This window comes from Sebastes umbrosus, chromosome 17, assembly GCF_015220745.1.
Source record: "Sebastes umbrosus isolate fSebUmb1 chromosome 17, fSebUmb1.pri, whole genome shotgun sequence".
In the NCBI taxonomy this organism is placed as follows: domain Eukaryota; kingdom Metazoa; phylum Chordata; class Actinopteri; order Perciformes; family Sebastidae; genus Sebastes; species Sebastes umbrosus.
In genome coordinates, this window is record NC_051285.1 from 15,913,475 (window position 1) to 15,931,110 (window position 17,636).

Sequence of the window (17,636 nt, forward strand, 5' to 3'; positions counted from 1 at the left end):
TTCGCTGTTGTTCTGAACTGAACCTGTGTGCGTTTACAGCCATGGTCAGCGATAGGAATGTGAAAAGCCTGGTGCCCCAGCCTCGGGGGCCCCCACATCTGTCCTATGTTACATGCTCTTGTAAAGCGGCCTATGCATGTGAATGACACATTATATCTGCCAGGCCAGATAATGAGAACATTCAGACAAGACTGTGTGTTGTCTCTTTATCATCTTGTCAGCAGCTGCATTGTTTTTGTGAATCATTATTTAAGTAATGAAAAAATCTGTTACACAGGTGTTAAGGTATGACAGTGCCATCTGCTGCACTTTGGTTTGTATTACAATAATGCTGATGTTGACCTTTTTTCCTGCAGTGTATCAGAATTTTACACACACAGAAATAACTGATATTTTCGGTACAAATATTACATATTGTATTCTCAATGATAATTGGACACATAAAAAAACTGAGTCTGTCAATTGATTAAAATATTTAATCGTGATTAATCCCAAATTAATCCCACATTTTGTTTTCTGTTCAAAATGTACCTTAAAGGTAGATTTTTCAAGTATTTTCTTCTCAACATGGCAGTGGGCAAATATGCTTGCTTTATGCAAATGTATGTATATATGTATTACTTGAAATCAATTAACAATGACAAATATTGTCCAGAAACCCTCACAGGTACTGCATTTAGCATAAAAAATATGCTCAAATCATAACATGGCAAACTCAAGCCCAACAGACAACAACAGCTGTCAGTGTGTCAGTGTGCTGACTTGACTATGACTCACCCCAAACTGCATGTGATTATCATAAAGTGGGCATGTCTGTAAAGGGGAGACTCGTGAGTACCCATAGAACCCTTTTTCATTCACATATCTTGAGGTCATAGGTCAAGGGACCCCTTTGAAAGTTTGGAGCATTATTTAGCCTCCGTCGCATCAAGCTAGTATGACATGGTTGGTAACAATGGATTCCTCAGGAATGATACCAGTATCTTACTGTAGCTTTAAAACTAACGTGTTATTATCGCATTAACTTTGACAGCCCTAAAAAAAACATATCTTACTGTGTAAAATGTTTATTCATAAAGTCCCCATCCATTTATTTAGCTATAGTCAATACTATATTGGTGTATTAAAACAACCTGCAAATAGCACTCTTGTAGTGAGTGTAGTGCAATTATCTAATGCAGTTTTTTTATACAGAATAAAACAAATAGTTTTAATGAAAATGAGAGTTCAGACTCAAAATCACATTGTTTTCCTCTTATAAGTTAAATAAATTGGAATCCGAATGCACAAAAATACACAGATGCATCTAATGAAAGGGCTCAAGTTACCACAGACACACGCATGCTGTATATTGTGTATTTATCACGAGAAAAAACAACAGATTAAGTCTGAAAATGGCACACACTTGAGGGCCTTAGAGGGGGTAAGTGCAGACCGAAAATGCAAAACTAAACAGTGAATTCAGACGGATAAGAAAAAATGTAGCTCTAGATGCCATGTGCATCTCTTTTTATACACATTTTTATTAATATTTAAGGTAGGATACGTACAAATTCACAATAATGGTAGACCCTCAGAAGGGAACGGATTCTTGTTTTTGAAAATCTTTTTATTTTATTTTTTATTTATTTTCTATATATTTATTTTCTTCATTTTGTTAGAGGTGCCATTTAACTGTTTAATTGTCTGATTGATACTGTGAAGATGTGTATTGATTTTCGCCCTGTAAGAAAGGGAAAAGTGAACAGAGAACAGGTGGGTGGGTGTGTGGGGGATGTTATGTTTGCTAAAGTAAATCCTGTATTGAATAAATTGCTTAACAATGCTGATATTTGTATAACAAAAAGAACCATAAAGACATTGTTAAAAAAAAAAAAAATTACAAATTACAATTATTTAGAGGAATAAATTATGTAGAATTTATTTTTGAGTTAATCTCTTTATCCATTGAGTAAATTGTATTGTATATATGTATAACACGTGTATATAATATATTTTTACACGTATAAATCTACAGGGTCGGGATCCCATGCGCGCTCGCATATGCACGCTCACGTGTGGCCGGAGTCTCTACTCCTCTGCCTGCTTGCCTTCACTCACACACCGCGCGCGTTCTCGCTGTCTCGCTCCACCTCTACACGTGCATATGCGCTCACTACACACTGCAGAAGAGTTAGTTTAGCTCTGAGAATATCTAGTGAATGTACAGAGAACGTTTGTGCAGAAATAAATGCTGCAGCTCCTCCAGACCAACAGAGGTTTTCCGTGTCTTGTGAAGTGACGGGGCTCCGCAGCAAGAAACGTTATCGTCTACGACCGAGTGCCGGTGTCTCCCTGCGGGCGCAGTCGGGAGACGATAATGTTTCTCTTCCTGCTTCAGCCCCGGCACCGACCAGCTTTTAAAAGCCAACACTAGGATCAGCATTGATTTATGGAGAGACCTTCGTCTAGTCAGCTAACATTACTGCCAAGCAGGTGAAATATAGAGTGATATTGTGGTTTTAGCTGACGTGTGTCGCCTCACTGTTTTGAGCGATGCTCGTTCATGTCTATGTAGAGCGAGCAAGTGCGAACCCGACGCTGACTTTCGTTGACTTAACGGCCACAGGTGTCGCTGTTAACAAGCATTTCTGAAAGTTACAAACAGTCCCTTTAAATATGCATTAATAATTTCTATAACCATTTGATTTAACCAGACTATCTATGTCCACTATATCTTATATTAACTTGGTGGATTATAAAGGCTCAATAATTGGATGACTTATTGGATGCAGAGTGGATAATAACAGAACAGCAGTTCAGTCCAGGCACACAGTATTTTCTTGAATTCAATGTGTTGGCCAGCTGAGCTCCGGCTCACTGTGCGCATGTTTTCCACTAGAGGGCAGGACGCTGCGGCTTCATGGACAAACAGGCTCCGGCTGGGTTGGCCTCATCAGGGGCGGATGTTTTCTCAGTGCAACTTCCCAAACTCCCCTCCCCAACCAACCCCCCAAAACCAGACCAGACCCAGACCCGAAAAAAGTCTAATTTCTCCTCTTTTTGGTTGCCACCTCTGTCTCCACTTGGCCCTCTTTGCCTCTTTCCAAACCGCACAAAGTTGACTCTAATAGCACTGATTTCCATGCATTTTTCAGGACTTTAAGTATTTGATACAATTGGAACTGTAAATAAAACAATAACTTTGTGTTCCAAGTCTTGTGTTGATGTTTTATGTATGCTCAGACAGAGTGAAATATTTCCCCCTGCAACTGCCGCAACTTTAAACAACCAGGCTGCAACAACCCCGCCCCTCAGCACTATCACATGAATCTGGACTCAACAGTGGATGTGAAAAAAAGTTTTGGAGGTCTCAGCTGAAATCACTTTTCTCCAACTTAGTTTCTCATATATGTTTTTGTTTTTTTCACTTGAGGAAGCTTCTAGGTGAAAGTTTGCATCGGATAGAAGTGTCCGTCTGAGTGTTTTCCCGGCTGTGATTTCTCCAATTTATTGTTTTTCCCTGCAGGATCAGGAATACGGAGAGAGAGAGCGAGAGAGAGAGAGAGAGAGAGAGGGGGGAAACGGTCTGGCTGCTTGAAGGTATGTGGGAGGCATGTATGTAACGTGTTGCTCACATTGATTTTTTTTGTCGTTAAAACGCGCTCCTTCGACTTCTTTACGCGCTGGTTTGGTTTCTTTTCGCAGCTGATTAACTTTCGAGATGTTCCAGCTTGAGACAGCAAAGACAAGGACACTAAAGTTCATATGGGGGTGGGGGGGTTTAAAAGTGTAAACAAATCCGGATCAGAACTCCTCCAGCACTCTTCTGGTGTTTTTACGCGCCTTGGTGGCTAATTTCTCTGTTTTGTTTTGTTTGTGCGTCTGAAACTTTTCGACAGATTTTTAGTTTCGACACCAAAAACTTTGGCGACATGGACGCGCACCGCGGCGGCGCGCCTCCGGTCGGGCAGCAGATCGTGCACGTCCGCGGGGACTCGCAGACGGAGCTGGAGGCCCTCTTCAGCGCCGTCATGAACCCCAGCAAGACGGCCAGACAGCCGTCCTCAGTGCCCATGAGGATGAGGAAGCTGCCGGACTCCTTCTTCAGGCAGCCGGATTCCAGAGGACACTCCAGACAAGTAGGCTGCTAAGAACTGCTAATAACATCAGGCTTCACTTCATCATTGCATTGCTTATCCTAACTTAGTTTTTTCCTAACCTTGTTTTTTAATAAAATATTCATCCTTCCTGATAGCATCCCACAAAATGTCCATTATGAAGCTCAAATTTCATATTTTCAAATCAGTTACACAGACAACCTTAAAACCCCCTGGTGAATAGACTCAAAAACTTTCAAACAAATGCGTTATCAAATGTGTAGTACAACATTTGTCTGTAACACAGTTGACAAAATAATGAATCAAATGTTTATTTTAATTAAATATTTTAAAAGTCATAAGAGCTTAAGCTTGGCAATTTATGAATTTAGCACATTTAGGGGGTATATTCTGGTAACAACTAAATTATTTATCAAAAAAGAAAACTGATTTCTTCACTTTTTGGTTGATATGAAATGTACCCCTAATTATAGAATAACTCTATTATATTTATTGTTTTTTTTTGTTCATTTTGAAACAACAGAACAAACATTCACAAACGTCCCCAATAATAACATTCTCGGTACAGAGAAACTTAACAAACTTAATATTAATATAAAATAAGCCAGTATAGATACAGGAAAAAACATATTATATACAAAAAATAGATATATAAGTAAAAACAATATACACAAGTAAAAAAATAAATAAATAAAAAATGGAAAACAATAAAATAAAATAAAATCTATTTATATATATATATATATACATATATATATACTGTATACATATATACATACATACACATATAGTATATACATATACAAAAACACATATACATATAATCGCTTTCCTAACCTTGTAAAACAAAATATGACCAATAAATACATAGACATAAATGTATTTAATTGTTCTTTATTATTAAAATAATCAATCATAACAGCAGCTTCTTAAAAAATCTTCAAAATGAATTACAATTCAAGTGTAAACCTTTTTAATGCAGCAACAAATTGGTCAAAACTTAAAAATTTCAATTAAAATTCTAGTATATCATTTGTATAGTATATAAACATCAAATGTAATTGAATAGATCAGCCCCATAGTCATAGATGTCCAATCCAGCTATGTGAGTCAGTATCAGCCCAATATTCGGTACATCCCTAATTTTGTCCACCTCCTTTCTCATAGAGAGACAACATATTAATAACCATCTAATAAACTCCTGAAGTTGATCAATTAATTAAAGTGGCAGTAAGCAGAATATTTTTGGCATCACTGGGCAAAAATTCCATAATAACCTTTCAGCATATTATAATTTAAGTACTCTGAGAGTAAACTAGACTTCTGCACATCCTCATGGCTCTGTTTACAGGCTTTAAAAAAATCGACTTTGGCCAATCACAGGTCATTTCAGAGAGAGAGCGTTCCCTATTGTCTGTTCATCCAACGGAGGCAGCTGTCAATCACTCGCAAACTCCAATCAAACGGTCAAAATAGGCAGCGCTGATCAAATATGAATCAATATTCTGTTACTGTAATGCTTTTTTCTCTCTTCAAATGTTTTCAGAAACATCTTGTAGTGTACTGTTTAGATGTAAAATGAGAAAGTTTGGCTGCCGGGTCACAAACTTTCTCATTTTACAGCTAAACAGTACACTACAAGATGTTTCTGAAAATATTGCTCCAATCTGCCTACTGCTGCAATTAAAATAATGAATAGATAACTGTTTAGATTAGGGCTGAAACTAACAATTATTTTTATTGATTGATTAGATTTAATGCTAAAATCTACACATTATTTTCTTGATTACTATTTGATTGTTTGTTTGACTTATAAAATAGTTGAAAAATATAGTGCCCATTACAATTTCCTACCACAGCACAAGGTGAGGTCTTCAAATGTCTTGTTTTTTTATTCGACCAACAAGTCCAAGTATTTTCAATTTACTATCATGTATGACAATGAAAAGTATCAGATCCACATATTTGAGAAGCTGGAACCAGCACATTTTTACTATTGAAGATTTGCATTGAAAATACTAAAACGATAATCTGATTATGAAAATGGTTGCAGATGATCTTGATTTAGACAGTTTTGGTTCTAGCTCCTTAAATATTCCCTGCTTTACATCATAGTGGACTAAATGTCTTTGGGTTTTGACTGTTATGTCAGATAAAACAAGAACTTTGAAGACGTCACCTTGGGAAAATATATTGTGGCAGACTTTTCTTAAAATTAAAATGAACTGAAAATAATCAAGAGAATAACTGAGAATGTAAGTAATCAATAGTTGCATCCCTAATCTGTCTGTCCTCTGTGAACATTAAGCTCCACAAAGGAAGCATTGACTGGATAGTTCTATATTTCTCTGTCAGTGTGTCTGTGCTGACTTGACTATGACTTGCCTCAAACTGCATGTGATTATCATAAAGCGGGCATGTCTATAAAGGGGAGACTCATGGGTACCCATAGAACCCATTTTCATTCACATATCTTGAGGTCAGAGGTCAAGGTACCCCATTGAAAATGGCCATGACAGTTTTTCATCGCCAAAACTTAGCGCAAGTTTGCAGCGTTATTTTTCCTCCTTCAAGACAAGCTAGTATCTTCACTCTAGCTTTAAAACTGAGCCCGCTACAAACTAAAAATCGTAAGTTGCGTTAATACATTTAAGAAATTAGTGGCGTTAAAATGAATTTACGTTAACGCGTTATTATCACATTAATTTTGACAGCCCTAATCGATACATATCGATACTGAATATTTGATCCTGTTTCAATACTTATTTTCCGCAGTTTCAATACACAGCTACCAGCTTAGCTTTCTGCTCTCTCTTCTCTCCGAAAGCGAGTTGACACACACGCTGCTGTTTATCTTTTATTACAATTTTATGCCCTCAATGATGTGTCAATTTTTCCCTGTGGTATCAAAAACCGTATTAAATACCAATATTTTTCAAAGTGTTGTGTCAAAGTTTGAAATTTCAGTATCGTGACAATACTATTACAAACAAAGCTGTCTTTCCAACAACTTAAATTTCATGTTAAATGGCGTTTATTTGTTTTAAGACCAGCAAACACACCTTGAGTCTGTCTCTTAGATTTGTACATGTGGCTCAAACATTATAATTTCTTAAATTTGTTCAACTCAATCAGCATTTGTGACTGATCTGTTCACCACATTTCACAGAGAGCTACGTAAAGGACATTCAGATAATCGTAGCCAAACAGTGCAAACTTCTTAGTCCAAGTAATTAAACCATATTTTAAAGTGAAGCAGCCAGTTTTACTGTTCATCCTCTAAGCGTTTGTGTTTGCACCTTGCCTCTCTCCGGTTACCATCCAAACCTTTTCTTCCTGCTGGCTTATGTTTCCGAATGCTGTTTGTGGCTTGTCGTGGGAGTTGTTAACCCTGCTTGTTTCTCGTCAGGCCAGTTCGGATGGAGGTGTGTGCGGCTCCCTCACTCCGCATCACGTCCGCGCCCATTCCTCCCCTGCCTCCCTCCCAGTCAACTCCCTCTCCACTCAAGCAGCAGATGTAGCGGCGGCACCGATCATACCTGACGACGTGCCACTCCCCCACGGTTGGGAAATGGCCAAAACGCCTACTGGCCAACGTTACTTCCTCAAGTAAGGTTTATCAATGTGTTTGATCTGTCGCACTGCGGGGTTACTTGAAGGGTTTCCATTTAGGAAGACCCAAAGAGTCACCTTATTCTAACATCTGCATTTCTACATCTGCACTGTTTATGGCTGCAACTGATGATTATTTTAGGTCTGTAAATGGTCAGAAAATAGTGAAAATACCCCTCACAGTTTCCCAGAGCTCAAGATGATGTTTTCAAAATGCTTGCTGAGTGTCCAGAAATCAAAGAGTTTCAATTAATAATCAAATAAAACTGAGAAAAGCTGCAAATCTGAACATTTGAGAGCAGCAGATTTTCTTAATTTTTGCTTGATAAATGACTGATTCAAATTATCAAAGTATTATCTAGATCATCAAACCAATCATTCCTGCACTAATCCTATTTTAAATGCACCAGCGGGAGTTTCTTTAGATTTTTCCCTGGAATCCTGTCCTGTTACATAAAATATCATTCTTGAATATTTTCCAAAAGAAAGAATATATTAAAAGTAAAGGGAAACGATGACAACAGCAGTGCAGATATGACCGGGACTCAAGCTAATCAGTAGCATGCTTCCAGAAAATGTTCCAACTAGTTCTGCAACCCGTGTGGTTTCAGCCAGTTTCATTCATGAGAGCGCATAACCTGACAGCTCACACTCCTGTCAAAGGCTACTGGTAGTACAGGTAAAGCAGGTCCGAGGTTAAAAGACTCCTGCTCCGTCTTATCCATCAGGCTGCAGTGGTTTAACAGATGCAGATACGTTTAGACTTGTTGTGTGTTTGCAGTCACCTGGATAAGACAACCACTTGGCACGACCCCCGACTTTCGCAGCTCCAGTCAGCTGTGGCTCAGCATCCCATCTCTGGCACTCCGATCCACAGCCACTCCCTCAGCAACCCAGCACCCACTACACAACCACAAAACATCAATCCAGAGACAGGTATCACTCTGCTTTTTACTCCCCCCCCCCCACCCCTCTCACCATCCAGTTTCTTATAAAAGCAAAGACCTGTTTTTCATAACTGCCTCAACAGCGGAACAGGTCTTTGCTGGGTGTGATTTCTTTGGGATTTCTCTTTTGGTCTCTACATCCATGGCTCTGGTGACTTTGGTGGGAATTATCACATTCATACTGTGTTGAAATCAATCCAAGCAGTTCATTCATACAGGTTTTATAGCATGTTGGACCATTGTTGTCTTTTGAATAAATTTCATTCATGTCAAAATTTTAAAGGGTTGAATAACAATAATCATTGGATTATCCAGAAGAATGGAAACAGTGGTTCTGTAAAAAGATGTTGCTGTTGAATTTGTGCATTGTAATTTGGCTGAGCAGACCCTTCATAAGTAAAACCCCTCTTTTTTCACCAAGAGCAGTATTGCATACTTTATACTGATTTACTGTAGTTTATTTACAATCTCCCACTCAGGGTACATAGGTTAGTACATTCTTACTCTACAGAACATACTATACTGTCACTATTTACCCACTAACCTTCACTTCTGTTCATAAAACCTCTGCAAACTAGAAGCTACACAGACATTAAAGGACATGGGAAGGGTTTTTACTTTCCTACTCTCAACACTCCATGCACTCCATCCACCGTTTGCCTTCTCACTGTGTACTTTCACTGCTGTTCAGGTCCACTGCCTGAATGCTGGGAGAAGGCTGTGACTGCAGATGGAGAGGTGTACTACATCGATCACATAAATAAGTCCACCGCATGGGTCGACCCGCGTCTAGGTAGCCCACTATCAAACTCCTGAATTGACAATTCTTGTTTGTCAATGAGAAGCATTTTTTGTTCCAATGTCCACCATCACAAAGTTGCTGTTTGGCAACGGAAATAAGAAAGATCGCAAAGTTTTGACAAGTTTTTTTGTCATATACTGTATGTCATTGCTGAAATGTTAAAACTTGAAATATTTACTTTAATTGTCCAAATTTTCTTTTCCTATGAATTTTATGTTCCAGCCCAGAAGATGAACCCTGGCATCCTTGGCTTGGCACTGCAGCAAAGGCAGGAAAAGGAAAGGCTCAGATGCAAACAAGGCCTCCCTCCGCAAATCACACAGGTCAGAGGTTAAATAAAGCTCTACTTGGATGTGCCGCCCCAAAACTCTAGCATTTAAATTTTAAATCACACTACACAAGCTGCCTTACGGGAACGATTGTGGCTCAGTGGGTCGTCCTTAAATCACGAGGCTGGCGGTTTGATCCCCGTCTTCTGTTCACATGTCGAAGTGTCCTAGAGCGAGACACTGAACCCCAAAGTGCTCCCCGGGTTCTTTACAGCAGCCCACTGCTCTTAAAAAGCGCTTAGGAAGAGTTAAATGCAGAGGTCAAATTTCCTTTATGTACCTGCATCTATATGACGATTGTAAAAAAGTTTATTTAAGTTATTACTGTTATCTGGTTGTATTAGGCTGTATATTCAGTTAACAGTAATTAAATTGTTTCATGTAAACACAGTTTGAGTTTTACATGACATTATACAAGCGTGTGTGTGTTGTAGGAGGCAGGAGGAAGGAACCAGATGCCCGGTGGGATGGACCATGACAGGAACGCACAGACACTTGTCCCTTCTCTGGATGTTAGGATCAGAGCCTCCAACCACGAACCCACACTTAATGGGTGAGTTCATGTTTATTATTACACAGCTTTGTTGAATACTTGATTCTGATTGGTCAATCACGACGTTCTACTGACTGTTATTTATTTATAGCAGGCTGTTGCTATGTATAATAGACCGTTGCTGTGTATAACACACCGTTGTTATGGGCACAGTTCTGATGTCGGACTCTGGTGGAGCATTTTGTGTCAAATGATTGATTTCTTAAGTAAGTAGCCGTGTAATGAGTGGGATAATGTACAGCGAGCCGGTCATTGTTGTGAAATAAACCCCTTCGGGGTGATGCAAGACCATCGCCCTGTCGGGGTTCATTTCACAACAATGACCGGCTCGCTGTACATTATCCCTTATATATTATTGTCATCTGCTGTAGATCTTTTTTTTTGTAGTGTTAATGTGCTCATTCAGAGACAAAATTGGAAAAAAGTATTCATAACCTTTAATTAAAGTAAAATCAGTTAAATAGTGTAGAAATAATGAAAAGCTTACTACTTTACTCAATCTCGCTGCCAGCTGTTTTCAGGAAAAATATTTATGTTGTGCCAGTGAAAACTTTAACTTATTGTATGTAATTTCCATAAAGTGTACTGTCAGTTCAATGCAGAGTTTCTACTGGTCATTCCAGTTTTTGAACAGATATAAAGGAATGTTTACGTGTGTTTGTTTGTGCAGTGCTCACTCTCGCAACGAGAGCACTGACAGCGGTCTGAGCGTCAGCAGCTTACCCCGCACGTCAGACCACATGTTGAGCTCTGTGGATCACATGGACACTGGTAATACACCCACACACACACACACACACACACACAAATGCACACACACACCAAAGTCAGAAAGATAGTACTGGGATTCCCACAATGGAAAAGTGGTAAATCAATCTTCCAAACCCCATTTATAAATATGTGTATTTTTACCTAAACCAAAGTAATGGTGAACACGGTGTCCAGATGTAACATCTGTTGATCTAAATCTATATTGCAACTAATGGGAAGAAGTTTATTTTGTGATTGAGTAAACACGTCCCAAATTTTGCCAGTGATAATGCCACAATATTGGCTTATTTAGCTGTAATTTCTTTTAATTATTTATATTAGAACTAAGAACTATGGCATGCTTAAGAAATTGGTTGTAAAATCTGACTTCTATATTGGCCTACCAGTAGTCACTGGTATAACTCATAGTGAAAATATGCTCACCTGACAGTAACCTTTCCAAAGACAATGCACGAAAAAAAAACCGCACCCAAACGGGTCAGTAATAACACAAAGAAAAAAAAGTGGAGAGCCGCTGAATGTAGAGAAGTGAGAACATTTAATATGCCAATTACATTACAAATGCAGACATTTAATATCATAAAGAACACAGAAAAATGCTTTGACTGGCAGCTACTTTGGATTGCAACACGTATCGAGCTTTGCGCTCTTTCTCAAGTAGCATCCAAATGATGTCACGATGATTCCTGTTTATTTCCTATTTATTTATCTGTATTTGTTTTGTTTTTGCACATATTTAGCTTATTCATTTTTGTGCATTCAGCGGCTCCCTTTCGTATTTCTTTGTGTTTATTTTTTTGCATATTAATGTACATACACACTTTCTATTTACACATACTGGTCCAGCTACATTAACCCCCTAGAGATAAGATATCATATGAAACCAGAAAACCTAAGGAATCTATTGGTACCAACCATGTCATGCTAGCTTGTCTGGAAGAAAGCTAAATAACACTCCAAAGTTGGGCTAAATTTTAGCGAGGAAAAACTGGCATGGCCATTTTCAAAGGGGTCTCTTGACCTCTGACCTCAAGATATGTGACTGGAAATGGGTACCCACGAGTCTCCCCTTTACAGACATGCCCACTTTATGATAATCGCATACTGTTTTTGGCAAAAAAACATGCAGTTTGTTGAATGCAGTATAAATGTGTTATTTTCGCCTATTCTAAAATGGTGTATTTGAATATTTCTGCATACTGGGGTCCATAAACAGTCTTGGGATTGAATAAATTGGGTAGATAGATAGATAGATAGATAGATAGATAGATAGATAGATAGATAGATAGATAGATAGATAGTAACTTTATTGATCCCGAGGGAAATTCAAGTATCACTGGAAAGCTGAGACTCTTGTGGATCCAATGATCCCAATTGTATTCATGTGTGATGATGTTAGTCCCCATAGTAGCCATTTCATTGTAGTGAGAATATTTTGGAAACTTGACCTCACTGTATAAAATGACCTGTGGTGACCTCTAGGATAATCAAAGCCTCATGAAACTTTACAGCCACAAACTAGAGACCCAGACCATTTAGAGGATGGATGGCTTTCCTAGGTAGATTGAAAATAAGTTTCTGAGCAGTTTCCAGAACTGAAGTGCTTGCCATCTAATCACCAAACGTTTTTGCAGAAATCTCCAAATGTCAAAGGTTTTTGATACCAAATCACAGCATGGCTTTTTCTATGGGGTTCCTCAAGGTCTTGGTTTCTTAATGTGTCATTTTGGAGGGATTGATAATTTTTTCTCAATTCTCGAGTGGTACATTTTTTTTAAATTTAGCACCAAATCTTTATAACAAATGGTATCACCCCAGAAAGTGCTGCAACAACTTATGAGACATAATAGAGCATTGGAATGACCACCACATACTTTTATCATAATGTTCTAAGCCCTTATACAATTTTACAATTTATTTTAATCACTGAATTAATTAATTAATTTGTATTTCTTATTTATGACTAGAATAACTTGACACACAGTTCTGAGCTGCATTCCAAATTAATCTTCAGGTTCCCAGTTTTCAGATGATGTACACCACTTCTATGTGACATCTACTGCTGACCTGCTATCTCCCCCTAAAGACCTCCTGTACCCCCCTAAAAAGACAAACACGGGTCTATTCTGGGTCTCAGAGGGTTAGAGACAGTCCCTGATGTCCCAAATTCCTCCCAGCTTTCTGTTGATAACGACATCCTCAGCACACTTCAATCATTTCTGTCTTCTTCTCTCAATACTTCCAGGTGACTCCGGCGACTCCTCGATGACCTTACAGGAGTCGATGCCTGTGCTCCCGATGTCTGAGAGCGAGGAGCTAATGCCTTGCATCCCCGAGGGTCTCAGTTCAGACCTTCTGATGGACATGGAGACCGTACTCTCTGGGTCACACATGGACAGAGACAGCCTGCTCACCTGGCTATAGACACACCCAGCAACCGCCCCCAAAATATGGATTGACATCAAATCTTCGTGACACGACTGAGAAATCTGGAGAAACTTTGGCTTCAAAAGTGGTACAGAGGGAAAATGCTACTGTTGTGTGATGGATCCTAACACTACTCGCCCCCCCCCCCCCCCCCCCCCCCCCTCCCCCGAGGAATGAAAAAAACTCACTCTCGCAGAAGGTGGTAAGCTGCTGGTGTTCTCCTCTTTTTGGGTCTGGTTTTACAGAGATGCATGACGGAGCATCCATATTTTTACAACGCTCCTTTCCTTTTAGTCATCGACCCCAGATGATGCTCCCCACGTCTCTGGTAAAGTGCGTCACAGCTAATTTTAGAGTACAGATTTGTTTTATTATCCCCACATGGGTAATAGTGTTTGCAACAAAACTTTTAAAAACACAGTGTCAAGTCAATGAAGTCTGCATGTAGCAGTTGCGTAAATGCAAAAAAAAAAAAAGACATGTTCAACTAACATAAAAGTTGCTGAAAAATCTCCACATTGCCCTGGTTACCTCATATAGGCTTGTGGGATAAAAGGGCAACATCTAGTGCTACTACCTCTAAGCAGACTGTAATTTGTGGTTTTAATGCTCCTAGTTGTCCAAAACGTGTTCTTAACAAGCGTCAGGACTGAGAGCAAGAGATGAATCAAAGAAATGATCTGCATTAACACTACATTGATTCAAGAAAATCAAAAATAATGCTCAAAATAATCAAATCAGGGGGAGAGGACGCCCTCTTGTGGTGAGCCAGTAGAAGATTAAGAACACTAATAAGAGGTTTTACTCTCAAACTTTCAGCTAAGATGCTCACAAGCCAAAAAAAAAGTATTAAAACCCTCATCAGAGTCACTTATAAGTCTGTGTGGTATATCTTTGAAGTTTTTCATAATTAATTTAAGGAGGATAAGCTTTATCTTTGGTCACAGTGGAGACTTCTTTCCGAACAAATCAAAGCCTTCACATTTAGATTAATAAAGGCTACAGGATATGGAATCAATAAAGTGTGTTTTAGGACTTCTCTTTACAGAAAGGAAAGCTGGGTTATAAAGAGGATGTCTACAGTAAATGGACACATGTTCAGTATAATGCAATACAACACAACACAGGGTTTCCCCCAGGAAACTGTAATCCTGACGCATCTGGTCTTCTGACAAATTTAGTCCCATTAGGTATTAGGGATGCACCAATCCGACTTTTTCAGTCCCGATACCGATAGCGATACCTGGGCTTCGGTCAATACTGATCAGATACCAGTGTTAATTAATAAACTGTATGCCTCACTGTGTGGAAGTGAATGGATCATTCTGTTATGTGTAAGGCAACATCAGGCTTGACTTGAACATTACCTTCCTAACTTTATAAAACTAAATATGACAAATAAATACATAGATGTACATTTACTGAATTGTTTATTTTATTATTAAAATAATATATCGTATACCATCAACTTGGTAAAAATCTTCAAAACGATCAGGAATTACAATTCAAGTGTAAACATTTTTAATGTAGCAACAAATTGATCAAACTCAGACAGGAATTAAAATGTCAGTATATAATGTATATAGTAAATAAACACAGTATTGAATTTATCCGATCCATCTATTTGAGTCAGTCGGTATCGGTGCATCCCTACAGAAAACCCTGCAACAGCCTTGCTATAAAATCCCCTTTTTTGAAGTTACTAATATTCAGGTTTCGTTAATACTATTTTAGTTTTTGTTGTTGTATTGGATTGCATTTTATTGTAAAAATGTCCAGTTATTTTGTCCACTCCAGCATTGAATATAAGCTTCACAATGGTAGTATTTATTGGAGATTTGTTTTATGGGATGATGCATGATATTGTACAGTTGTGATATTATTATGTCCACCCCTTGTTTAAGAAATGATGCCACATAGTCGCCATCAGGGCCAGAGCAGCTTCTACACTGGCTCTGAAACATAAATTAAAGATATTCAATTAATCATTTTTCTCACATTTCCCACTATTGGCTTAATACATTCCTAATAATTTACTTTTTCACATCTTAAACATTTATTCATTCAGTGGCATCATAGGTTTGTTTTTAGTCTATGGAAATGAATTACACAACAGAAGCAAGTTTCAACATCTTATAATAAATGATCATATTTTATGGACGCTTATGGATTAGATGCCTGGACAGACGATTAGACTGTTGTCAGGCTATTAATTAGGCGTTATCAGTCGCTATAAGCCCCATAGATGTGGGTCAATAGGGGACTACTACACCCACTAGTAGGCTTTATCACATGGTAGATCATCAAAAGAAGGTATAAAGGAACACGTCAGCAACCTCTAGTGACTGTAGTGATTATGTCAGGAGCAGAAATGGAAGTTAGGCGCTGAACCCAAATCAGGATGTTTTTTCGCTAAACTTCAGTGATTTTTGTTGCCTAAACCTAAAGAAGCCTTTTTGTTTGTGTTCAAAAAGTGACGTTTAATTCAGTTTTACAATATGTTAGAACGTGTTGCTTTTACCTTTCACTTTTACAACACAGTAGGCTTAGTAGGCCTCTAGTGACCCACATCTATGGTGCTTACAGCGACTGATAACACCTATTTAATGGCCTGATAACTGTCGAATCGCGTGCACCGGAACAGTAGAAAAAAAAACACATTCAAGCTTCTAAAGCAGAGCAGCATGGTTTGCTAAATACTTGGCAGTGATGTAAAATGTATGTCATTTGTTGTAAATACACTAAAAATGCAAAATCACTGGTAGAGTCCTTTTTAAAATAATCCTGTAATAATCAGTGCCATTAAGATATTAGTTTGCTACCACTCTATAGGGTTATAATTATCTCTGTTTTCCACTATTAAAGAGCCATTTTGTAAGTGGGAATGAGGAAATATTGTGCTTTAAAAATGGACTTAATTTGGAGAGTCAAGGACCCTGTTGTGCCTCCTCAGAAAAGCAACATACTAATTGCGGATGCTGTGTTCTTGGTATATTTTGTTCTAACTGCAAGTGCTATCTGGTGCTGTAATACAGAAGGCAATCGTTAATAAGGGGAGCTCTTTAATTCTCCCTTTTAGTTAAACTATATAATAAGTATATAATCTGTTTTTTATCCGCTGGGTTGTTTCTGCAGTGTGTTTTTATATTTTATCTGAATTTGAAGCTGTTAATTATTGGTGAGTGTTTCTTCTAACCAGCTTCCTTTATTTATATATATATATTTAGAGAGAGAGAGAGAGATCTATAGATATAGATCTATCCATAGACAGATCTATATCTATAGATCTATCTATATCTATAGATAGATCTATATTTATAGATAGATCTATCTATAGATATATACAGTATTTAGAGGCAAAGACTACATTCACAACATCCACAAATAAAGAGCCAAGTCACCTTATCTTTTCTAAATCAAAGTACCATGGGCCTGGAGCGACTTACTGTTCATACACGTAATGCAACACACTACCTAGCCTTTTATTTATCTCAGCATGCATGACACTTGCTATGTATGTTACATATAATTATCTTTACTATCCTATTTACAGAGAGTTTGGAGGCAATCAGACTTGTTTTGTACCTATGCATGTGCTTTATATAAATATATTTCTTCTTACTCTCACTGTAATCATTTTAAAGGAGTTTCTGTTTAATAAACTTTTAAATACACCTGGCAAGTAGTAGTTTCTAGTGTGGCTTGTCCAATGGTTGTAAAACTACACCTTGATGTCTTTATTTGATTACTGGCTTTTATTGTGTTTGTATTTCTATTTACACAATATGTTCATTTAACTTCATTGACGTCAGTTTGGTATGGTAGGAAGTGACAGCTGGTGCAGATTGTGTTTTATTATTTATAGCTTGCCCCAGTATGAATTGAACACTTGATATGAAAAATGTTTTTGAATATGCAAATACTTTAATAATATAAACTTTATTGTAAACAGTACTGTTCACAACAAGCCTTTTGATCAATCAGTCAGTTACTTTATTTCATCATATGATCCACTCAGTGTCAGTATTGCTTCCCAGAGAGCCCTGGATTTATACATTTTTATATAATTTATTTATAATTATCCATTTGAAAGCT

General features: G+C 38.0%; 1 protein-coding gene across 3 annotated transcripts; it reads left to right on the forward strand.

The window, feature by feature from the left end:
- The first annotated feature begins 3,291 nt into the window (after nucleotides 1-3,291).
- On the forward strand, nucleotides 3,292-17,265 carry LOC119475268 (transcriptional coactivator YAP1-like). 3 transcript variants are annotated; one of them, XM_037747785.1, is made up of 10 exons: nucleotides 3,292-3,349; nucleotides 3,509-3,582; nucleotides 3,882-4,121; nucleotides 7,510-7,709; nucleotides 8,494-8,648; nucleotides 9,351-9,452; nucleotides 9,684-9,784; nucleotides 10,225-10,343; nucleotides 11,014-11,114; nucleotides 13,360-17,265. In XM_037747785.1, the coding sequence occupies exons 1-10, from the start codon at nucleotides 3,307-3,309 to the stop codon at nucleotides 13,536-13,538; spliced, it is 1,314 nt and encodes a 437-aa protein (XP_037603713.1). In that variant the 5' UTR covers nucleotides 3,292-3,306; the 3' UTR covers nucleotides 13,539-17,265. The 3 variants fall into 3 exon arrangements, with proteins under 3 accessions (XP_037603713.1, XP_037603714.1, XP_037603715.1); XM_037747787.1 differs by having other exon boundaries at nucleotides 3,331-3,426; XM_037747786.1 differs by lacking the exon at nucleotides 9,351-9,452.
- Nucleotides 17,266-17,636: the final 371 nt, after the last annotated feature.